This window comes from Cetorhinus maximus, chromosome 28, assembly GCF_964194155.1.
Source record: "Cetorhinus maximus chromosome 28, sCetMax3.hap1.1, whole genome shotgun sequence".
Lineage (NCBI taxonomy): Eukaryota > Metazoa > Chordata > Chondrichthyes > Lamniformes > Cetorhinidae > Cetorhinus > Cetorhinus maximus.
The window spans coordinates 14,064,696-14,088,241 of record NC_135906.1 but is presented as its reverse complement, the minus strand read 5'-3'; the positions used below and the strand labels follow the sequence as shown (position 1 = coordinate 14,088,241).

Genomic DNA, 23,546 nt, shown 5'->3' with positions numbered 1-23,546 from the left:
TCACAGGTCTATTGTGTGGCACTGCGTCGAATGCCTTTTGAAAGTCCATGTGCAAATCAACAGTATTACCCTCATCAACCCTCTCTGCTACCTCTTCAAAAAACTCCAGCAAGTTAGTTAGACACGATTTCCCCTTTAGAAATCCATGCTGGCTCTTTCTAATGAACCCACATTTTTCCATGTGACTACTAATTCTATCCTGAATAACTGTTTCTAGAAGCTTCCACACCACTGAAGTTAAACTGACTGGTCTGTAATTGCTGGGCTTATTCTTACAACCATTTTTGAACACGTCTTCTGTCGCATAGAAGATTCCAGGTCTCTGTCATTAACTATCAACTAAACTTGGAGGACTGTGGTGATAGATCAGGAGGATAGTTCTTTCAAAGAGGCAGCAAAGGCTCAATGGGATATATGGCCCCCTGTTGTGCTGTATGATACAATGATCAATTAAGTTGTGGAATGTTTAAGGAATGGGAATCTACATTGTTAATAAGAATTGGTCATAAACAAAGTATTTTAATGTGTTTTTCTTATTCCCTTGTAGACAGAGCCTGTTGCTCTTATTATAATCACACTCATCGGGATCCCTGTATCACTGGTGTGTCTTGCTATTGCTATTGGAATTTTTGTCTTTTGGAAGCAACTTAAGAGTGCTGTAACTGCCACCCACACGCAGCTGTGTCTGAGTCTCTTCCTGGCAGAGCTGCTCTTCATAGTCGGAATCAACAGAACCAGAAACCAGGTAAGAGTCCCCTCCATAGCCAGCAGTGCATGAGAGGTGGGTTGTACTGGGATCACATCGTGCGGTGCTTGTGATCCAAACTCAAGTAGATTATATAAAATTGTTAATTAGGAATAAGTAAGACTGAAAAATGTTGGTGGGGTTTTGGTGGAGGCAATTTTAACCTAGCCTTAGTATGGAAGCTGATGAAATCGGCTGCAACGTTGGTTTGCACCCTCAACCAAGTTTCCGAGTCAATCTCAGGCAGTGTGTAAAACCAAAATTTTACCCAGTCCTGGGGGTGGTGGGATTTAATTGACACAAAACTGAGGTCGATAGATTTTTGTTAGATTTTGTATTACGGGATACAGAACAAAGATAGGTAAATGGAGTTGAGTTTGAGGTCAAACCTGATCGAATTTTTTTTAAACTATTTGTTCACGGGATGTGGTTGTTGCTGGCTAGGCCAGCATTTATTGTTCAACCCTAATGGCCTTTGAGAAAATGGTGATGAGCCACCTTCTTCAACCGCTGCAGTCCATGTGGTGTAGGTACACTCACAATGCTGTTAGGAAGGAGCCTTGGTGAGTTGCTGCAGTGCATCTTGTAGATCAGGCTTGTCCGGCATCTGGCCCATGGACCGCATGTGGCCCCCAGAGGTAGTTTTCACAATGCTGATAAATACAGGTGGAAGATTCTGAGAGAAACTGCTCCTCCAATCACAGGCTATTCCCCTCCTGCATTTGCTGCTGATTAGCTCACAAGTTGGGGGTAGTGGGGGGTGGCAGAGGTGTAGTAAGGATAAAAGACTCACTGCCCAGGGATGTGGGAGAGAGAGTGTGATTGAGTGAGTGTGGGGGAGAGAGTGAGTGAGTTTGGGAGTGTGGGGGGACGAGAACAAATGAGTGAGTTGCGGGAGAGAATGAGTGAATGGGGGAGAGACTGAGTGAGTGTTGGGGAGAGAGTGTGGGAGTGTGGGGGAGAGGTTGAGTGAGTGTGGTAAGTGTATGTGTGTGCATCTGGCTCACTCACAGTCTCAGGATTCTCACTCACCTTCACCCCTGCACACCAATGCATAATCACACCCACTCACACAGATGGTGAGGGTAAATGAGTGAGCATCAAGAGATTGGGAGTGAGCTAGACAAACAGACTCTGCCCCTCTAGCACTCTAATGGTGACCTTTGTTAATTTCTCTTTAATTATCAATTTATTGCTCTATATTTGCTCAGCAAGTTGCATCTTTTCTTCATACCTCAACTTTATTTTGAAATTCATGTTTAATGTTGTGCCAAACTTTATCACTCCTACTCTGTGCATTGGTGGTGGATGGCGTGAATGTTTAAAGTGCTGGAAGAGGTGCCAATCAAGTGGGCTGCTTTGTGCTGGAAAGTGTCAAGCTTGAGTGTTGTGGGAGCTGCACTCATTCAGGAAAGTGGAGAGTATTCCGTCACACTCCTGACTTGTGCCTTGTAGATAGTGGACAGGCTTTGAGGAGGCAGGAGGTGAGTTACTTGCCACAGATTTCCCAGCCTCTGACCTGCTCTTATAGCAACAGTATTCATATGGCTGGTCCAGTTCAATTTCTGATCAATGGTAACCACCAGGATGTTGGTAGTGTGGGATTCAGTGATGGTAATGCTATTGAATGTCAAGGGGAGATTCCCTCTTGTTGGAGATGGTCATTGCCTGGCACTTGTGTGGCGTGAATGCTACGGCAGAACAGGCTCGAGGGGCTGGATGGCCTCCTTCTGTTCTTATGTGCAAACATATCAGTACTGAACTCAGATGTATCATTGGAAAGTTAACATTAAGTGGCCTGTGAAAGATTCTCATGACGTTTCTTATTGTTTCAGGTGGTGTGTGGGATTATAGCGGGATTTTTACACTACTTGTTCCTGGCAGCATTTGTTTGGATGTTTCTGGAAGGAGTCCAGCTCTACCTCATGGTTAGAAACATCAGAAAATTGAGGGTTCCCCATTTTGAAAAAATTAGGAAATACATGTACCCCTTTGGCTACGGTGTTCCTGCAATAATCGTAGTTGTTTCTGCTGCAGTGTATCACAATGGCTATGGGTCACCCAGACAGTAAGTAATGTCTCATGATTTTTGAGCCTTATAATGCAAGTTGTTAACTTACTGTTGACACATTCGCTGAACCTGTTCTTGGCTGATCAGGAGACTGGAAAAAGCTTGTTATTTCTGACATGATCTTGAGCCTTGGAACTCTGAGTCTGAGGGTCGTGGGTTCAAGAGACACTTCAGAGGCTTGAACACAAAATCCAGGCTGAGACTGCCAGTGCACTACTGAGGGAATGCTGTATTATCAGCGATGCTGTCTTTCAGTGAGACAACAACAACTTGCATTTTTATAGCGCCTTTAATGTACTAATGTCCCAAGATGCTTCACAGGAGTGTTATCAAACAAAATTTTGATGCCAACCCATGAAAGGAGATTAGGACAGGTGAGCAAAAGGTAGGTCAGGGAGACATTAAATTGAGACCCTGTTTTTCAGACCCGACCTTTCAGAGTCTGAAGGATTGGGCTCAAGTCCCGCTCTGCAGATTTGAGCACAAAATCTATGTTGATATTCTGGTGAGGGAGTGCTGCACTGTTGGAAGTGGTGTCTTTCCGTTGTGACATTAAACCTGCCCTTTCAGGTGGATGTGAAGGATCCCATGGAACTATTTTGAAGAAGAGTAGTGGAGTTATCCCTGTATCCTGGCCATTATTTATCCCTCAACCAACATCACAAAAAAACCATTCTGTTTGTGAGAGCTTGCTTTGTGCAAATGGGTTGCCCTATTTCCCATATTATAACAGTGACTACACTTCAAATAATTGACTGTAAGGCACATTGGGACATCTTGAGGCCATAAAAGGTGCTATATAAATACAAGTCTTTCTTTCTATTGTGCAACATAATTAACTCCAGCAACTCAACAGTACAGAAACAGCCAAATGCCTGATGACCTTGTAATATCTGCACCAGGTTAGCATTCTATAGTGGCTCTCATTCCCTTGGTAAATCACTAAATTGGTCATTTTTCGCTCGTAGGCATCAGCAGCAAACATTAGCTGTTCGCCTGAAGGCTGAATCACAGACGAACCCAATTCTGTCCTGGGACAACATTCACAAATGTTTCCAGGAGCTAGAGCTTTTGTCTGAAATTTGCCCTCCTGTTGCCGATCCCAAAGGAGATCAGTTAATTCAACATAGACAAGGGTTCAAACCTATGGAAGGGTTTGTGTTTGTCTGGAATCAATTTTCACACTAACTGCCCCTTTCAATGGTGAGAGAGATAAAGTGGACATAAGTATAGGAGGTAAAGCTTCATGCTAAAGAGTAATTCTGTGGTATAATTTACTGTGTGCATATCTTAGACCTTGTTCTATGGCTTTTAGATTCACTGATTCTCCCTCTAATTTCCTCCCCATTCTCTTGGCTCTAACTCTCTAGAATATTGAGCCACTTCACCAAAAAAGCACTCTTCATCCATGAATCCACAGTAAGTGGCAGAGGGCTCTTTGACCAGATAAGGCATCCCAATCCTCTGTTGTTAGCTGATTTCTACACAGTTGCAGCAATCACCGGATAGCCACGAGGAGCACTAGCTGATCTCATTTCTTCCTTCCTTGGGCAGAGGTTGTTGAGCTCAGTTGCAGTGTCCTCTGCCACTCTGCCAAATCAGTAAAGAGCGTGCGTCTCCATGTCGAAAATGCAGCAGAGAAACAGGTCATTCAGCCCAACCAGTCCCTGCTAGCATTTACGCTCCACACGAGCCTAGCTGGTTACCTGACACTTGGATCATAATGTTGCATTTGCTGAATATTTAATGCATCCTAAACTTTAATTACAAATCTTCTGTTGTTAACTTCCAGCTGCTGGCTACAAACACATAGAAGATTCATCTGGAGCTTCTTGGGGCCTGTGTGTGTGATAATTGGGGTAAGTTTCTATATTATCTAAATTGAGATTGTGCTGTTGTAGTTCATTTTATTAGGTGATTATGGTTCAGATGTGCGATAAAGTTCATTCCTCCTTTGCCTCAGCCTTTCTGCTGCTGAAACCTTCATTCATGCCTTTGTTCCCTCTAGATTTATCTGTTTCAATTCTCTCCTGGCTGGCCTCACACCTTCTAGCCCCTGTAAACTTGAGCTCATTAAACACACTGCTGCCTGCATCCCAACTCACACTAAGTCCTGTTCATCACCATCACACCATCATCCCCTGCACTCACTGACTTTCATTGGCTCTTGGTCTGGCACTGTCTTGATTTTAAGGTTCTTATCTTTGTTTTCAAATGTCTCCATGGACTCCCTACCTCTATACCATCTTCGAACTCTACAAGCCTCTATAACCTCTGCGTTCCTTCAATTCTGGCTTCTTCCCTAATCTTGATTTCTATCATTCCAGCTGTCCAGGCCCAATGCTTTGGAATTCCCTTTCTCACCTCCTTTCAGATACCTGTTAAAATCTAGCTCTTTGACCAAGCTTTTGATGATCTGTCTTAATATATCCTTATGTGTCTAGGTTTCAGGTTTTATTTGATAATGCTCATATGAAGCACCTTGGGATATTAAAAAGGCACTATGTAAATACAGAGTTGTTGTTATTTATCCAGCTATTGTATCGATCTTGGGTGAAAACTATACAGCTTCAGATGTGACATCCTCTGGTAAAATAGACTACCTGGTTGCTTTAATGATATAATACTGGATACGGGGTCTTGGCTGATTGACAAAGTAGAGCTTTGGAGCTAGTTTTCAGCCAAAGGCCAATTTTTGACCCCGCTTTGTCCCACCATCGATTGGATGATGTGATCCTGAAGGTACAGAAATTGCCAATCTTACGATTCAGAAGATTATACATTTTAAAGGGAGTGGAAAGACATTGAGGTCCGAAGAGGGGAATGAATTAGAGTAATTCACCCAGTGAATTACAGTGAGAGATGACATGATGGGTGGAATCTTCTGCTCTCGCTGTTGGCAAGCTTGGAAGGGGGAAGCACATGTAATTAAGCGAGATGGTGACGTTCCAGAATCCTGACGCCTTCCCCGCTCCAACAGAATTAAATTCTGGGCGGGAAGGTCCATGATTCACCTTCCCTCCCCACCACCTATTGAGGCCCCTAAGTGGCCAATTCATGTCTCTAAAGGGCTTCATCCCACTGCTGCTGGTATGAACCCAGCTGCAGGCAGGCCTGTCATCATGCGGCGTGCATTCCAGCTAAAAACCATGTGTCTAGCTTGTCACCTCCGGTGGTAGGGGTCCCGGGCCTGATCATGGGACTTGACACCTGGAAGGGGGAGCCTCTGAGAGCCACCTGCCTGCCCCCTTGCTGATGCCCCAGCACCCCTCTCCCCGTGATCCACACCCCGTGAAACCCCCATCTGCATTACTTATCTGTGGCCTAAGTAGCTTCATGAATTTGAGACTCCGGTGCTTGCCCTTCCGGCAGCAGCCATGGCCTTCCCTGGTGATGCTGAGCAGTGCTGCCAGCCTTTGATTGGCCGGCAGCTCTGGGAAGGCAATACTTCCACCGCGTTCCCCCTCCCCCCTCCGCCGCTCGTCTCACCCCCTGTCTGATCGGCTTATGGTTTGGCGGGTCTTCCCAAAAAGAGGCAGCGCGATCTCTCACTGGCTGTCCAACCAACAGGTGAGACCCCTAATGCCTCAATTCCACCCAGTGAATCTTCATTTGAACACAGTGGGCTAATAAAGTCAACATTTTTGGAGCTTTTCAGAGGAATAAAGGGAAAATTGAGAAGAGTGATCGGAGTATGGTTCCAAAAAAATAGAAACCAGAATGTTTCTGACAGAGGAAGGATAGAGGCCAGAGCTGTGGGACACTTTGATTTTCAAACCTTTATCTTGTATTCTGTTCCGAGAAGAGGTGCTAGGAAGAGCCTCCCCAGGTGTGAGGACAGATTTTGATAGACTTGGGTTGTGGAGAAAGTTAAGGGATGCTGAGGGGGGTGACCTGCTGAATTTTCAAACTGCCATTGTTGAGAACCGAGTTAGATGGGTCCCGAAAATTTCGAGGCTGGCCAGTGTGCAAGCTTCGTCAACCTGTTCCTGATGTTGACCATTTTGGATTGCACGGGTTTGGGGTCCCAGGAAGGCTGCCCACCCTCATCAGGTGGGCAGACAATTAGGCACCTTGGGAGTCATCATGAGTAGGGATTTCCGAATGTTGGCTGGGAATTTTAAGTTGGCCTCCAGTTTCCCAATGTGATGTATTGGGGATGGGGTGGGGTGATGGGGGGTGGTGTTGGGGAGGGGGCGTTATTACTGTCTGAAGGTGGACACCCTGTGGCAGACTTGGGTGCCAGCACTCCTGGCAAGCCCACAGGCCTTCCCTGACTCTCCAGGTGGGAGTACAGCCAAAGGCCACCCAGAGGAGGGAATTCCACCCTCCCTGCTCCCCCCACACTGTTGTCCTGGTTGCTTTTTTGTGTTTATTAATTACATTTTTAAAAGGTTGCTGAGAGGGCAGCTACATTTTGAAGTGTCGTTACCCCCCCCACCCCACATCTTTTACCTTATACTGCATCCGGGTTCTTCTCTGGAAATATGGAAAGGCCTCTGATTGGTCTTCCATCTTCGAGAGCCCTCCCGCCTATCTGACTTAGACAGGGAACCAGTCTCCATGCTAATTAAGTGCTCACCCACGTGAAAACCTTGACTTTAATCAGTTTCCGAGCTATCCCTATTGCAGCTGGTGCCAGGCTTTAGACACATTGTGGGCTGGAGAACCTGTGCTGCCAAGCTGCAACTCTCTTTCTCTCTCTCACCATCCCAAGCTCTGGCTTAGTGCCGTGGTGCTTTGGGAGTGCAGGCTCGCTTAATTCATCATATTTCCAATCTTTCAACAGATCAACACAATTCTGTTCCTCATAACACTCTGGACTTTGAGGAAAGCAGTTTCCAAGCGTGACATTGCAGTATCAAAACTTCAAGACACAAGGCGAGTTCCACCAAGATCGCCAGACTTTATTTTTGAGGGTTTTACTGCCTCACCTACTCTGCTTAAGGAATTGTTGCTTGGCAGGGTGCATTTCTGTGGTGCCCAGTCCCAGGTAGCTCAACTGAGTGGCCATTGTTCACAGACAGGCCTCGACTGTGAGTGTCAGCAGGCTGTGGGAAGCATCAGTTCTGGGCACTTGGGGCATGAACCACCAGATAGTGATTGGGTTGGGTTACCTGGCTCGTTTAATGATCTAATGAAAGACGTTGAGCTGAAACAAAAACAGAAAATGCTGGAAAAATTCAGCAGGTCTAACAGCATCTGTGGAGAGAAAAAAAAGAGTTAACGTTTTGAGTCCATATGACTCTTCTTCGGAGCTTCTGAGATGAAAGCCTGATTCAACAAAGGGAGGCAGAGGGAGGTGTAACTGAGTACCGTGAGTGATACAGCAACAAGAACTTGCATTTATATAGCACCTTTAATGTATTACCACATCCCAAGACACTTCACAGAAGCATTATTAAATAAAATTTGATACCAAGCCACTGAAGAAGTTATTAGAGCAGGTGACTAAAAGTGGTCAAAGAGCTAGGTTTTAAGGTGTCTTAAAGGAAGAAAGAGATTAGAGAGATGGAGAGGGTGAGGTAGGATATTCCAGAGCTTAGGGTTAACTGAGCTAACTGGCCCCCAATCAGTTAACAAAGTTTAACATTTGATAACTGAAGGAACGGCCACCAATAGTGGTGCAATCGGGGATGTGCAAGAGGCCAAAATCGGAGGAGCACAGATATCTCTTTTTAAGTTTTAGGGCTGGAGGTTACAGAGATAGGGAGGGCTGAAGCCATGGGAGGATTTGAAAATGATGAGTATTTTAAAATCAAGACGTTGCTTAACTTGAAGCCAATGTAGATCAGCAAGCACAAGGGTGGGCAGGTTTTGATGTGAGTCAGGCAGGAGGGTCCCAGCAGTTTGAACTAAAGTGCCATTCTCACTGCTGGGTCAACTGGGATCAACTAAATCTAAACTATGGAATGAGGCTTGAACTTTGTTAACTGACCGGGGGCCAGTTGGCTAGTGTGTGGTTTAAAATAACAACAGCATGGTTCAATTCCATTCTGGTTGTGGTAGACTTGGGAGCTGCGTCCTCACCTTGCCCCTGAGAGTGAAAGACAATGGCAAACGACCACTGACGAAAATAGCTTAGGGTGAAGCAACAGCAAACAATAAGCTAAGGACCCACCTTCGGACAGAGAACAAATGAATGAATTAACTGATTATGGGAATCTTGGCACAAATAATTAAATAGAACTAAATAGAACATTTAATTGCATCAAATTTAAATGATTAAAAATGTCAATTTTCAATCTCTTCATTAGCTTATAATTAAGTTCAATTAAATTTTCAGACTTTACTTAGGTGTCATGTGACTAGATGTCACAAGGCTGAACGAGAATGGTTCTATGTATCTATGAAGATAGATTGGAGAAGTTAGGACTGTTTTCCTTGGAGAAAAGAAGGTTGAGGGGAGATCTGATAGGTATTCAAAATCATGAGGGTTCTCGACAGAGCAGATAGGGAGAAACTGTTCCCACTTGTGAAAGGATCGAGAGCCAGAGGGCACAGATTTAAAGTAATTGGCAAAAGGAGCAAAAGCAACATGAGAAAAACTTTGTCATGCAGCGAGTGATTAAAGTCTGGAATGCACTGCCTGAGAATGTGGTGGAGGCAGGTTCAATCGAAGCATTCTAAAAGGAATTAGACAGTTATCTCAATAGGAAGAATGTGCAGGGTTATGGGGTGAAAGCGGGCAATGGCACTAGATGAGTTGCTCATTTGGACAGCAAGTGCAGAACGATGGACCGAATGGCCTCCTGCACTGTAAAAATTCTCTGATTCTATGTCAGGTGACTGAGCTGCCAGGAATATGCCCAATGAGTGTTGGCAACTCTACTTTTCGGCTCAGGGCCCATGGAACTGAACCATAACAACAGTCGATGGGTCAAATTGCCTCTTTTTGTGCCGTGTTGGCTCTATTGACAAATCAGGGGGAGAATAAGTCATTACAGCAGTAGCATGCATATAATGTTATTTAAAATAACACACACACATTATGGAGTATGAGCCAGCTTTGTATCTCACTGATCTCCCTTCGCTGCAGGATGTTGACATTTAAAGCCGTCGCGCAGGTGTTTATCCTGGGCTGTAGCTGGATTCTTGGCTTGTTCCACTTTAAGGAAGAAACCGTGGTGATGGCCTATTTATTCACCATCGTCAACAGTTTCCAGGGCACCTTTATCTTCATCATTCTCTGTGTGTTAAATCCTAAGGTAAGGGTCATAGTATTCCATAGAGTTTATAGCACAGGAACGGCCATTCTGCCCAGCAGATCCATACCAGTGTTTATGTTCCCCACAAACCTCCTCACAACTATTTACTTCATCTCCCTGGACAATATAATGTTCTTTTCCTTTCTTCCTCACGTGTTTATCTAGATTCTCCTTAATTATTTTTTATATTCCTTCATGGGCTGTGGGCGTTGCTGGCTAGGTCAACATTTATTGCCCATCCCTAATTGCCTTTGAGAAGGTGGTGGTGAGCTGCCTTCTTGAACCACTGCAATTCATGTGGTGTAGGCCCACCCACCGTGCTGTTAGGGAGGGAGTACCAGGATTTTGACCCAGCAACAGTAAAGGAACTGCGATATATTTCCAAGTCAGAATGGTGTATGACTTGGAAGGGAACTTGCAATTGGTCATGTTCGCATGCATCTGCTGCCCTTGTCCTTCTAGATGGTAGAGGTTGCGGGTTTGGAAGGTGCTGTCAAAGGTGCTATTTCCCTCAGCCGCTCCTAATGGTAGCAAGTTCCACGTTCTCATCACTCTCTGAGTAAATAAATTTCCCCTCATTTATTTGTGGCTATTTTATATTTATGGCCTCTAGTTTTTGGACACCTCCATAAGTGGAAACATCTTCTCCATACCTACCCATTGAACCCCTTCATAATTTTAAAGATCCATTGGGTCACCTCTCAGTTTTCTCTTTTCTAGAGAAAAGAGCCCAGTTCCTGGTGCCCTCCCGCAATTCCCCATTTCCTCGTGCCATCTGCAACTCCCCCATTTACTGGGACTTTCCAGAATGTTCCTTCTTTCTGCAGGTCACAGTCGGTAATGAACGTGCCGAGAAGTTTTATTTCTTATTTCATTGTTCTGATCCCAACTGAAGTTACCCCTGGACAAACCCGATCCTAGAGTGGATCCAGCTTGATGGCTCCTAACTTTTAGTTGTTTGTTTAGATATGTGGAGAGTGGCCACTGAACAGAGTCACTGGAGTCAGCTAATGAACTTTTAACAAAAGAATAAAACATTTATTCAACAAGAAAAGATGAACTATACCGCAATACCCCTTCACCCACAACTATGTCTTTACAGATAAATACAGATTTGTAAGGATAACACAAGGTACAAAATCTATCTTGGACTTTGTATTTGCTATGAAGATTAAAGTATATGTAAATCTATGGCAACTTGTAGTCAGTCACACCACACTCTGAAACCAAGTGACAGATGCCACCTCAACCAGATGCTATGGACCTCTCATCAACTCCCCCAGATTGTCACACTATGAGCCAACTGGTCTCACTGCACTCCGTCTTTCACACAAGGGTTTCCAATCTCCACTCTCCAAGACCTTGCCTTGGAATCTTCTCCCAAACCGACGCTTTCTCTCAGACACCTTCTGCAAGGGTTTATCTCCAGGGTTTCAAACTCTCCTTCTAATGTTCCTCTCCCCTGGGTCACCACATGGAGTCAAGCTGTCTTCCATGCACTCTCCCTCAGCGACTCAGCAGTGAAGAGTGCCACTGCTTCACATGCCTATTGCAAAGAATTATAGACCTCAATTGTCTCTTTGGACCTTCTTGCCTCTTGCAAGCTGTTCTCACTTTAAATCTGCTTTCTGCAGCTTTTATCTTTTTAAATCTGAAGCTTGGAGCTTTATCTCTGTTCCTTCTTCTAAACTTCACTTAACAGGACCTTTTCCAGGTTCCTGTCCTTCCTTTTACTAGAGGTCTGCTTGGGACTTTCCCCGGTTTCTGTTTCACTCCTTTGGCCTTGGGACCTTTTAGTTCTTTTGGGAAACCTACAGCTCCCTCTCCCAGTGTTCACTCTCTCTGGGGTCCTGGCTTCAAACTGAACTTAAAACTGCTGTTTCTTTAGCTTTCTGTGTGTGTCTGTGGAAGGGACCTGCCTTTCTGGAACCCTGTTGCTAGGCAACAGCCCAATTCTTCCACCCTTTGTTTTCCTGAGCTGCAACAGTCGTAAAAGCCTCATTAGAAATGAAAGCACCTTTTAAAAGCGAAACTAAAACTCAATTTGACCTTTTCTTAACACACAGACACAGAAATATAAATCAAACTTAAACATTAAAGCTAAAACTCATTCCTAACATCCACAAATACAAATATAACCTACTTAAACTGTTTCTATTTCCTAACGTTCATATGAACATCCCCAACCTTTCCGAAAACATTCCGTCATATAGTCGGATTCTCATGGAGGAAAATTGCAATAAAGCAAAAATGATGTAATTCATCACAGAAAGTATCAGTCACAGTCCTACAATTATATGATGGGGCTATATTTATATTGCACATAATTTACACCAAGGGCAGATTAATTCTGACCAATAATAAGGTAAGAAGGCCACAGGTTCAGTGTAAGATTTAGAACACTCATATTGGGTTTACACACCCTGGGAATACTGACTGCATGTTGTATTATGCCTTAAGGTGAGGGACCAGTGCCAGAAATGGTTTTCTATGATGTTCAAGGCAAAGAGGATAGTTTCACCCAGGAATATAGTCACAATCATGTCAAAGACGACTGGGACGGTAAGTGGGTTTTGATTGATGTCTTTTCACATTCCACTGACAGCAGAACAGTCAATGCCCATTCTTGTGTAGTTGGCCAAGCCACATCTATTGATTTTGCATTGCTCAGCTGATCTTCCAAGTTGGTGTCAACTGCCAGAAATCAATGACATAGAAATTTGACTTGAGGGGCAGCACAAAATAGGCACCGTCACATTGAATGCTTGGTTTATGCCTTGCTTGAGATTGCGCTATTAAAGCCAGGGACATAACGGGAGGAGAACAGGCAGTTGATTTGGTGCCATCACCACCCAAGGACTGATTTCTATCTACTCTGTGTCACTTGGTAATGACAGGCCATTCAACCATAGAGGGCATCTCAGCTGAGCCCGATCTTGTTCTCATATTTTGCCAACAGTTGGATGGCAGAGCACCCTGGTTGGTATTTCCTCTTGTTATCCCAGGAGAGTGAAAATAATTGTCAGTCCCTTTGCTGTCCAATTAGCTCAGCAAAGACCCGAATCAAAGCTGAGACCATTCTGAAGTGCATGGCTCGACTGAACTCAACTGAGCCATTAGAGGACCCTGTAATATTGCAACGTATCCTTGTCTGGTCAAATCCTGTAGCACAGATTTGTTCTAGACAGAAATAAACTTACCAAATGCACTCATAAGAATGTATTTCCATTTTGTTGTAGAGCTCAGAACAATGATGAAGCTGCTCTTACCTCACCTGCTGTGCGATGTAGTTCTGATGGGTGAAGAAGTCCATTCACTTTGCTGCAATGACGTGAATGGACTTTTCCAGTGCGCCCAGATGTTTCTTGACATCACATGGAATGAATGGAGTTGACTGAAGACTGACTGTGATGGTGGGGATCTCAGGAGGAGGCCAAGATGGATTCTCCACGCGGCATTTGTGGGTCGAATGGGCTGGGAGTGCCTTTGTCGTGTTCAGTGCTTAGGTCGATGCTGGGTGGTCCATTCTGTTTATTGCTTGTCATCATTTTGATACAACTGAATGGCTTGCTAGCCAGTTAAGAGTTAATTGCATTGCTATGGGTCTGGAGTCATGTATAGTCATACCAGGTAAGGATGGCAGGTTTCCTTCCCTAAAAGGCATTAGTGAACCATATGGGTTTTTAATGATAATCCAATAGTTTCATGGTCACCATTACTGAGACTAGATTTTTATCCCAGATTTCCTTAATTAACTGAATTCAAATTTCACAACTCTCATGTTGGGATTTAACTCATGTCTCTGGTTCATTAGTTCGTTGTCTGGATTACTAGTCCAGTAACAAAAAGTGTAAGAACTTAAGAAATCGGAGCAGGAGTAGGCCACTTGGCCCCTTGAACCTGCTCTGCCATTCGATAAGATGACGGCTGATCTGATTTGTCCTCAACTCCACTTACCTGCCTGCCACTATACTACCAATAACCTGTTTGCTTAGTGCTACTTAAGTGTCAAAAGATAGGAAGGGATAAGACATCAAAGGCGAGCAGATAAAACTTCTTAGTTTACAGAAAGGAGAAGTGGGCTGGTCTTATGAAGTTGATCTCTTTGTGAGCTTTGCTCATTTCTTCCTCTTATGTTTTCTTGAAAATCTTGGTGATCTGGATTAATCTGTTTAGAAGATCCAGCAAAACATGGGCATTAGACGATGCAGGGTTCCTTTTCATGTCCTGCTATCCACTGTTGAACAGTCTATATTTTCTGAGTAAGTCTCTTACCTAATGGTACCTGGTACCTTTCTCTCTCTGTCGCTCTCTCTCTGTGTGTGGTGGTGTTATCTGCTTATACCGCCAGGATTTCTTAGCGCTCTAACAGTTCAGTACATGACAGGACAATAATTTAACCTTCCTTCTGTATTGATAAGCTTGAGCTCATTTAAAACTCTGCTGCCCATTTCCAAATACTTCACCCATCACCTCTGTGTTCTCTGACTTACATTGACTGCCAGTCCTGCAATACCTCAGTTTTAAAATCCTCATCTTTGTGTTCAAATCCTCCATTCCCTCAGCACCCTTCCCTATCTCTGTAACTTCCTACAGCCCTGTAACCCTCTGAGATCTCTGCGCTCCTTCAATTTTGGCTTCTTGAGTTTTTCCAATTTTAATTTCTCCATCTCATCTGCCTGGGCCCTTAGCTCTGGAATTCCCTGCATAAACCTCTCCCTCTCCCTACCCATTACTCCACCATTAAGATGCTTCTTGGTCACTCAGTGACCAAACAAATTTTGTTTGATAACGCTCTTGTGAAGTGCCTTGGGACGTTTTATTTTGTTAATGATGCTATGTAAATATAAGTTTTTGTTGATTGTAGATTGAAGACACAGGAGAAAGCAAACAAGTAAATGTGTGCAGTTCAGTTACCCACGGCTGATGCAGTGACAGGGCTAATTTTAACCACAGCCTGCAAGCAGAAACCCCACGGGTTTGGATGGAATGTGAGTTTTACGCCCTGCCCTAATATTGCTCACTGTTGAGTTCACTGGGAGTAAGATTGGTTGGAGGTGTGAAATCTGTGTTGTCCCCAGTCTGTGGGTTTCTCAATGGGGCAGGTTGGGTTAAAATTGTCCCCCAGGTATACCCCTGACTTTAACAGCCAGGTCTCAATTCCAAAACGACTCTAAGTTATGGGTCTGCAAGCATGCTGCATGTAAGGATAGCCAAGTATAGAACATGCTAGTTGATAAATCAGAGCCAGTTAAAGGCCTGTTACCGCCTCTGCTGCCATAATATGGTGGAAAGTGGAAGGCGGAGGAAAGTGGTCAATCCACTTTATCACCATCAATGAAAAGGTGGAAATAAAGGGGGGTACCCTCTTTGGTGGGTGCCCTGTGCACATCAGTGGCACTCCCGCCCAAAATGTTACCCCAGCCCCCATTGTGCCTCCTCCTAAAACCGGCCTCCAAAACCCAACTCCTCCCCCCCCACCCCCCCCCAACTCCCCTCCTCCCTCTCTATGGTTCCCGATCCCTCCCAGCACAAAGAGCTCCAATTTACCTTAGTCCGGTATCCATGACACTTCTTCCCATGGACTCCCTTGGCTGTAGCACTTGAGGGCTGGACTTCCTTTCTCTAAGTCCCACCCAGGCTGCCTTAGTGTATTATTGCTGTGTAGGGGGTCATTTTTGAAAGTGGACTCATTTACGATTAACTTTTCTACTGGGCTGGGGGCAAGCAATGTGCCCTCACCCCCATGTAAATTACAGCCCATGGTATATAAAAAAGGAAAGATAGCATGAGTTTAAAATTGTACATTTTTGACGAGATTTACATGATTTCCAGCCAGGTTTTCTCTATTACCTGGGATCATAGTTGTTGAAATATTAAGTGGTGCTAAGAGTTTTTGGAAGGATGTGGTGGTGGGGAGTGGGGAGGGGGGTAGAGGGTTGGGGGCAATGCTAGCCGTCATTTGCCTCCGGGTCAATATTTCTGTAAAGTGGCTTGTATGTTTTGTGGGTGTTTAACCTCCAAATCCACTTACTCAATATAAATTTGTTCTTTAGAGACTTTGACCATTCAGGAAATGGGAGACAATCTAGTGAAGTAAGTCAGGAAACATTTATTAAGCAACAGAAGTGATACTTAACAAAGCTAGGCAGCGACTTTGCTGGCTTAATACGGTTCTTGCTGCCTAATTCAAGGCAACATGTGGTCTTCTCTCCCTCTCTCTCTCTGTTTCTCGAGTGTTGTGATCTTCTGTTCCAACTGGAAAGCAGCCTTCAGTTCAGTCTTTAAATTCAGCGCACCTGATAGCTCAAAGCTGATGCTTTTTAACTCTTTTGAAACCACAGCCCATGTGCATGACTTGTGCATGATCAGGTTCTGATTTGTTTAGGTGGGGGATGATCAGTTTCTGATTTGTTTAGGTGGGGGATGATCAGTTTCTGATTTCTTTAGGTGGGGGATGATCAGTTTCTGATTTGTTTAGGTGGGGGATGATCAGTTTCTGATTTGTTTAGGTGGGGGATGATCAGTTTCTGATTTGTTTAGGTGGGGGATGATCAGTTTCTGATTTCTTTAGGTGGGGGATGATCAGTTTCTGATTCATTTAGGTGGGGGATGATCAGTTTCTGATTTCTTTAGGTGGCGGATGATCAGTTTCTGATTCATTTAGGTGGCGGATGATCAGTTTCTGATTTGTTTAGGTGGCGGATGATCAGTTTCTGATTCGTTTAGGTGGGGGATGATCAGTTTCTGATTTCTTTAGGTGGGGGATGATCAGTTTCTGATTTCTTTAGGTGGGGGATGATCAGTTTCTGATTTGTTTAGGTGGGGGATGATCAGTTTCTGATTTGTTTAGGTGGGGGATGATCAGTTTCTGATTTCTTTAGGTGGGGGATGATCAGTTTCTGATTTCTTTAGGTGGGGGATGATCAGTTTCTGATTTGTTTAGGTGGGGGATGATCAGTTTCTGATTTGTTTAGGTGGGGGATGATCAGTTTCTGATTTCTTTAGGTGGGGGATGATCAGTTTCTGATTCATTTAGGTGGGGGATGATCAGTTTCTGATTTGTTTAGGTGGGGGATGATCAGTTTCTGATTCATTTAGGTTGCGGATGATCAGTTTCTGATTTGTTTAGGCGGGGGATGATCAGTTTCTGATTCATTTAGGTTGCGGATGATCAGTTTCTGATTTGTTTAGGTTGCGGATGATCAGTTTCTGATTTGTTTAGGTGGGGGATGATCAGTTTCTGATTTGTTTAGGCGGGGGATGATCAGTTTCTGATTCGTTTAGGTGGCGGATGATCAGTTTCTGATTTGTTTAGGTGGGGGATGATCAGTTTCTGATTCGTTTAGGCGGGGATGATCAGTTTCTGATTTCTTTAGGTGGCGGATGATCAGTTTCTGATTCGTTTAGGCGGGGATGATCAGTTTCTGATTTCTTTAGGTGGCGGATGATCAGTTTCTGATTCGTTTAGGTGGCGGATGATCAGTTTCTGATTCATTTAGGTTGCGGATGATCAGTTCCTGATTTGTTTAGGTGGTGGATGATCAGTTTCTGATTCGTTTAGGTTGCGGATGATCAGTTTCTGATTTGTTTAGGTGGCGGGTGATTATCTATCGTATTAATTATTCATAAGACCGTCCCTCCCATAGTAGCCTACAGTTATTAGGGACATACTAGGTGTTAGGTCACTGCTAAGAGGTGTTCTGTGTTAATTGACAACTTTAGTAAATACATTCACCATGAAAAAAGAACTTACATTTTTATAGCATCTTTAATGAGCACAAGACATTGCAAAGCACTTTACAGCCAATTAAGTAGTTTTTGAAGTGTCGTCATTGTTGTAATGTAAGAAAAGAGCTCCCAGCCAGCAAGTTAAAATTGACTGCAGTCAGACAGCTGGGAGTGAGATGGAGTGGTTAAATCCCCTCTCCAATACTCCATTTTAATCCATTCCAGGTAGAAACCAGACGAAATTAAAATCGAGGTCAAAGAAATATGTTAATGCTTTAAATCATACACGTATGATGTGTTGGACACATTGGATGTCAAGAGGAGATGGTTAAATTCTCTCTAGTTGAAGATAATGTTTGCCTGGCACTAGTGTGATGTGAATGTTATTACCGCTTATCTGTCCAAACCTGAAAGTTGTCCAGGTCTTGCTGCATGTGGACATGAACTGTTTCAGTTTCTGAGGAGTTGTGAAATTGAGCTCAGTCATTTAGGACTGAAATCAGGGAGTTTTTTTTTTAACACAAAGCAAGGCTGTGGATACTGGTGACCAATTGAAATTTTCAATACTGAGTTCAATAGATTGTTGTTGACTAAGGGCTTGATGAGACATGAAAAAAGCAGATAAGTGGAGTGAAGGTGCAGTATCAGCCATGATCTAACTGAATGGCAGAGCAGGCTTGAGGGGCTGAACAGCTTCCTGCTGTTCCTATCTTCACATGATTGAACTGTTTGAAATTTTGAAAGGACAGATTAGATAGAATGATACTGTTTCCAGCAGTTGAGAGGTTGATAGATATAGGATTAAATGTAAGAGATTTAAAATCGAGGGCAGGAGTAACACCTTCACACTGAGGACTATGTGGGATTGACTAGCAAGGTTAGTGTTTGAGGCGGAGAAGACAGCAACATTCAAGATTAAGTTCGAAAAGTGGCTGAAGATAATGGGTTGAAAGGAAGTTTGGAATAAAGTGGATAAATGTGATTAGAACAATTTTCTCTCATGGAGGGTAAACACCGACTCAAACTGGTTGGGCTGAACAGCTTGTTTCCATGGTTACTTCCAAGTATTTCTGTGCAGGATGGTTCCAATATCTTTGAAAAGTCCATTCTTATACCATAAAGAGTTCACATTAAATATGTAAATATATAGTCTATATCACCAGAGACGTAACATCACATGATAGCAGAGCATGAAGCGAAATAGTTCCATGTAGAGCAATGTGTATAGACTTGTAAAGTGTTAGCATAATGTTAAATGAAACATACAGTTGGTTAATAGTATCGCCTCCAGCCTTATCTGTAAGTCCAGAACCACAACTATCACATACCAGACCAAAGACAAGAAGAACAAAATTCTCATCGCTGCAGCAAAGATGATTTTGGTCTTCACTTCTTCATCCGTTAGATCTACAGCACACAGCCAGTGACAAGAGCAGCTTCATCATTGATGTGAGCTCTACAATGTAAGATCATTAGGTTAATAACCTGAATACTATCTAACTTTATTAAGAACTTGTCTTGGTGTTATGGTAGAGTAGGAAAACTTAGGAAATAGGCCACAGTATTGAATGATGCCAAGATAGTATGACCATGGGAAAATTATCTCAAGTTTTGCTGCTTACTGTAACAAAAAGCTGAGATCTTGAAGGCAGTCTGTGCAAAACTGCTTGAGTAAGAATGGAATGTAGATGTCTGTCTCTACAAGATAAGAAACCATAGGATGTAAAAGCCTTGCGATACAATGGTAAAGGGCATTACATAAGGTTAGCAACAGCCACATAAAGTATTCCTGGTTAGTCAAGGAAAGCATGATCATCACGAGGCTGAAAATGATTGGGGAGAAGGAGGGGTTAATTGGATAAAAGAAGGCCTCCCAACCAGATCTATGCAGTGGAGAAATGAAGACATGAACAAACAAAACATGAGACGAGAGAGAGAGAGAGAGAGAAAAACAGAGAAGAAGAGCCCAAAGACCAAAAGCTGCAAGAAAATAAGTCATTGTGCAATTCCCATCCAGTCATGGGAAGTGTATAGTCCGTATTAGACTGTAAATCACTGTCTGAGTTTATTGCGATTATTTATCGGAGAACTTAATAAACTTGTTTTGACTTTATCTCATTGAATTAGTCTCATGACTGAACTTTTTGCTAGTCCATTCCCATAACAATTAGGGGCTCAAAAACCCCTAAAAACCAACATCAACAAAATGAAAAACAAATTCTTATGATCCTGTTCAGTGAGTTAATGCTGATCCAGGAAACAAACTTGGGGCATAGGATTTGGTCAGAAGAGAACACAAACAGAGAAAGAAGATGGAAGCACTGGAACTCCCATTGAGAAACTGAGTTAAGGGCCAATGCCTGCAGCACAACAGGTCAAAGTCCACGAGGGCTGCAGGCTTAGAGCCTGAATTGCTGTGAATCCATTTAAGTAAATGTGATAGTACCAGCTTTAAAATGACATTGGCTGGAAAATCTGTGTATGGTCTCAACCACTTAAACCATTCGTACTTCTCACCACCACCTATGTTGGGTGAATGGTGCTAAGCATTCATCATCACAGTAGGCATCAATGCATCAATGCAATAACAATAAAAGCATGCTTATAACATGTGAAGTAGGTCTACTATTTTGAGTAGATCAATGAATACTTCACCTGTACTCACCCATTGGATTACCTTAGTGATGAATTTTGGATGTAAGTGCCAATGATTAATGGAGGTCTGTAAGAAGCTGTAATATTTTTGATTGACTTTTTTTTTACTCCTTCATTGGATGTAAAGGACCCTTAAGAAGATGGTGGTGAGCCATTTTCTTAAACTGCTGTAGTCCATGTGGTGTAAGTACACCCACAGTGTTGTTTGGAAGGGAGTTCAGGATTTTGACCTAGCAAAAGTGAAGGAATGGCGACATTGTTCCAAGTCAGGATGGTGTCTGGTTTGGAGGGAAACTTGCAGGTAGTGGTGTTCTCATGCGTCTGCTATCCCTTGTCCTTCAGGTGGTAAAGGTTGTGGGTTTGGAATGTGCTGTCGCAGGAGGCTTGGTGAATTGCAGCAGTGCATCTTATCGATGGTGCTTACTGTTGCCACTATGCGGGAGGGAGGGAGAGTGTTTAAAATGGTAGGTGGGGTATAGTTCAGGTGGGCTGCTTTGCTCTGGATGATGTTGAGTTTCATAAGTATTATTGGAAATGCACTCGTCCAGGCAAATGGAGAATATTCCATCACACTCCTGACATGTGCTTTGAACATGGTGGACAGGCTTTGGGGAGTCAGGAGGTGAGTTACTTGTCACAGAGTTTCCAGCCTCTGATCTGACGTGACTTAATCATACTTCTAATCAAAATTTGTAGTTGAGACTAACGAAGCTATCCTACCTAGGAGCATCAGGAAAACTGACTGAATGTGACCTGCATGCATTTATGAAGATCAAAAGGGCTTTACAAACTAAAAGTAACCTGTTAACAGCTGCAGGGTCAATTTTCTCATTCCAGATAAACAGAGGCATTGGTCTGTAACGCTTTAAGGCTATGGAATGTTTGCAAAAGAGGCAAATGCTGTAATATTGGGCTGAAACCAATAAACAGACATATTTCAAAGCTATGTTTTGCTTTGATGCCTAGTTAGAACTTTGGAAAAGCTTTATGTATACAAAATACATTGAGCCATGATGCTTGGAAACATGAAAATAAGGGATTGAAAAGACTGAACATGTTTTAAAAAAATGATAATTCGGCTGAGCCAAATAGTCTAAAGCGTTTTGAAAGCTGCGAGAGAGTGGCAGAAACTGACGTTGACGGATGACATCAGAGATGGCTTTCTTTGAAATGTAGAGAAAGTAGAAGCCTTTTTTATATACGCTTTATCAGATAAACTCTTTAATTCTCCAAGCAACAATTTGAAAGAAGTCATTAATTTAAGACGCTTGGATTGCTTCATTGTCCTGTTGTTCTAACATGTTTGTGTAACCAAGAAAGAAAGCTGCTATTATGTTTGCTGATAAAAATTTTGAAGGCATCTATAACATTCACAAGGCATGGTAAATTACTGGAGGAAGTTTCAACAGATAGACATTTTCAAGGGCACCTCTAACATCGTAGTTTGAACAAAGAATTAGATGCCTCATTGGACAATTGTAGCTTAAGGTGGATTTTGATAGGATAATATGATCTTGTCAATGAAGCATCCTGTCCATCTTGAAAAGAAAGGTATAAAAATTGTTGCTAGGAGTGATTTCATGCTTAAATCAGGTAGCTTGGTCAATTAATGAACAATACAATGAGCACTCACTGGGTGATCGTATAAATGATTTCTTGAAATATATTTGTGACTAATGAGTGCATCATTAATGGGTGTCTTGTAATATTCAAACCTAGTAAAGGCATTAATGCTTAATTTGAACTTTGATAGTTGTCTCATTATTTCTCGTAATTGTCATGCCTGAACATTTGAGTAAGCTGTCAGGGGTAGATGGTTATGTCTTGCAGGGTGATTCTAGACTTTATGATGCCAGCCAAGACCCACTTACCGACACAGCTGTCATTGTGTTGACATTATTGTCCTGTGAAGCCGTCGTGTAATTTGCCTTACACATCCTGGCAAACCATTTCCGATACTCGGCCTTCACCTAAGAAACAATGCAACACACAGTCAGTAATCTAGTGAAATGTAACTGAAAGCAAACAATTAGGAATTTAATAATGTTCAGATTAAGCCTGCTCTTGGTATAAATCACATGGAATTTAAATATAGTCAATGTATACAGTGACTAGACAGTGGGCTGAACTTTCGAAGTTCAATGGGTTGTGACTGGAGGTGTGCCGGCTGAAAAATCGCTGTGAGATAGCGGAATGCACGATTGCTAGCATCTTCCCGCCTCCAGGCCATTTTCAATGAAAAACAAAAAGAAAAATAAAAATAGCTGGAAAAACTCAGCATCTGCGGAGAGGAACACAGTTGATGTTTCGAGTCCGTATGACTCTTCATCAGAACGAAGGAAATAGAGAAATGAGGTGAAATATAAGCTGGTAGAGGGGGGTGGGACAGGTAGAGCTGGATAGAGGGCCAGTGATAGGTGGAGACAAAGAAGAGATTGCCAAAGATGTCATAGACAAAAGGACAAAGGGGTGTTGACGATGGTGATATTATCTAAAAGATGTGCTAATGGGGACATTAAGGGTAGCAAGCAGGACAAGCAAGTGGCAGATGGCCCTAGTGGGGGTGGGGTGGGGGGAAGGGATCGAAATGGGCTAAAAGGTGGAGATAAAACAATAGATCGAAATAAATTTAATAATAGGTGGGAAAGGAAAAATATATTTTTAAAAGATTATATATTATTGGAAAAAGGGGGATCGGAAAAGGGGTGGGGATGGAGGAGAGAGTTCATGATCTGAAGTTGTTGAAATCAATATTAAGTCCGGAAGGCTGTAAAGTGCCGAGTTGGAAGATGTTCCTCCAGTTTGCGTTGAGCTTCGCTGGAACATTGCAGCAGGCCAAGGACGGACGTGTGGGCATGAGAGCAGGGTGGTGTGTTGAAATGGCAAGTGACAGGGAGGTCTGAGTCATGCTTGCGGACAGACGAAGGTGTTCTGCAAAGTGGTCACCCAGTCTGCATTTGGTCTCTCCAGTGTAGAGGAGACCGCATTGGGAGCAGTGAATGCAGTAGACTAAATTGAGGGAAGTGTAAGTGAAGTGCTGCTTCACTTGAAAGGAGTGTTTGGGCCCTTGGACGGTGAGGAGGGGGGAAGTAAAGGGGCAGGTGTTGCACCTTCTGCGGTTGCATGGGAAGATGCT

The 23,546-nt window shown here is 43.2% G+C and overlaps 2 protein-coding genes across 2 annotated transcripts in view; one reads left to right on the top strand and one right to left on the bottom strand.

Moving 5' to 3' along the window:
• Positions 1-14,289, top strand: part of LOC144668994 (adhesion G protein-coupled receptor E3-like) — a 49,070-nt gene extending 34,781 nt beyond the window's left edge. Inside the window, exons 13-19 of the mRNA XM_078531534.1 lie at positions 548-745; positions 2,581-2,813; positions 4,609-4,675; positions 7,606-7,697; positions 9,856-10,024; positions 12,485-12,586; positions 13,264-14,289. Of these exons, the coding sequence (XP_078387660.1) occupies positions 548-745; positions 2,581-2,813; positions 4,609-4,675; positions 7,606-7,697; positions 9,856-10,024; positions 12,485-12,586; positions 13,264-13,278 (876 nt within the window). The 3' untranslated portion in view covers positions 13,279-14,289. The remainder of the gene's footprint in view (positions 1-547; positions 746-2,580; positions 2,814-4,608; positions 4,676-7,605; positions 7,698-9,855; positions 10,025-12,484; positions 12,587-13,263) is intronic.
• Positions 14,290-17,677: 3,388 nt separating this feature from the next.
• The window catches only part of LOC144668812 (adhesion G protein-coupled receptor E3-like), a 76,335-nt gene continuing 70,466 nt past the window's right edge, over positions 17,678-23,546 (bottom strand). The window contains exons 16-17 of the mRNA XM_078531186.1: positions 22,282-22,380; positions 17,678-19,211 (exon numbers count right to left, since the gene is read on the bottom strand). Coding sequence (XP_078387312.1) covers positions 19,197-19,211; positions 22,282-22,380 — 114 coding nt within the window. The 3' untranslated portion in view covers positions 17,678-19,196. The remainder of the gene's footprint in view (positions 19,212-22,281; positions 22,381-23,546) is intronic.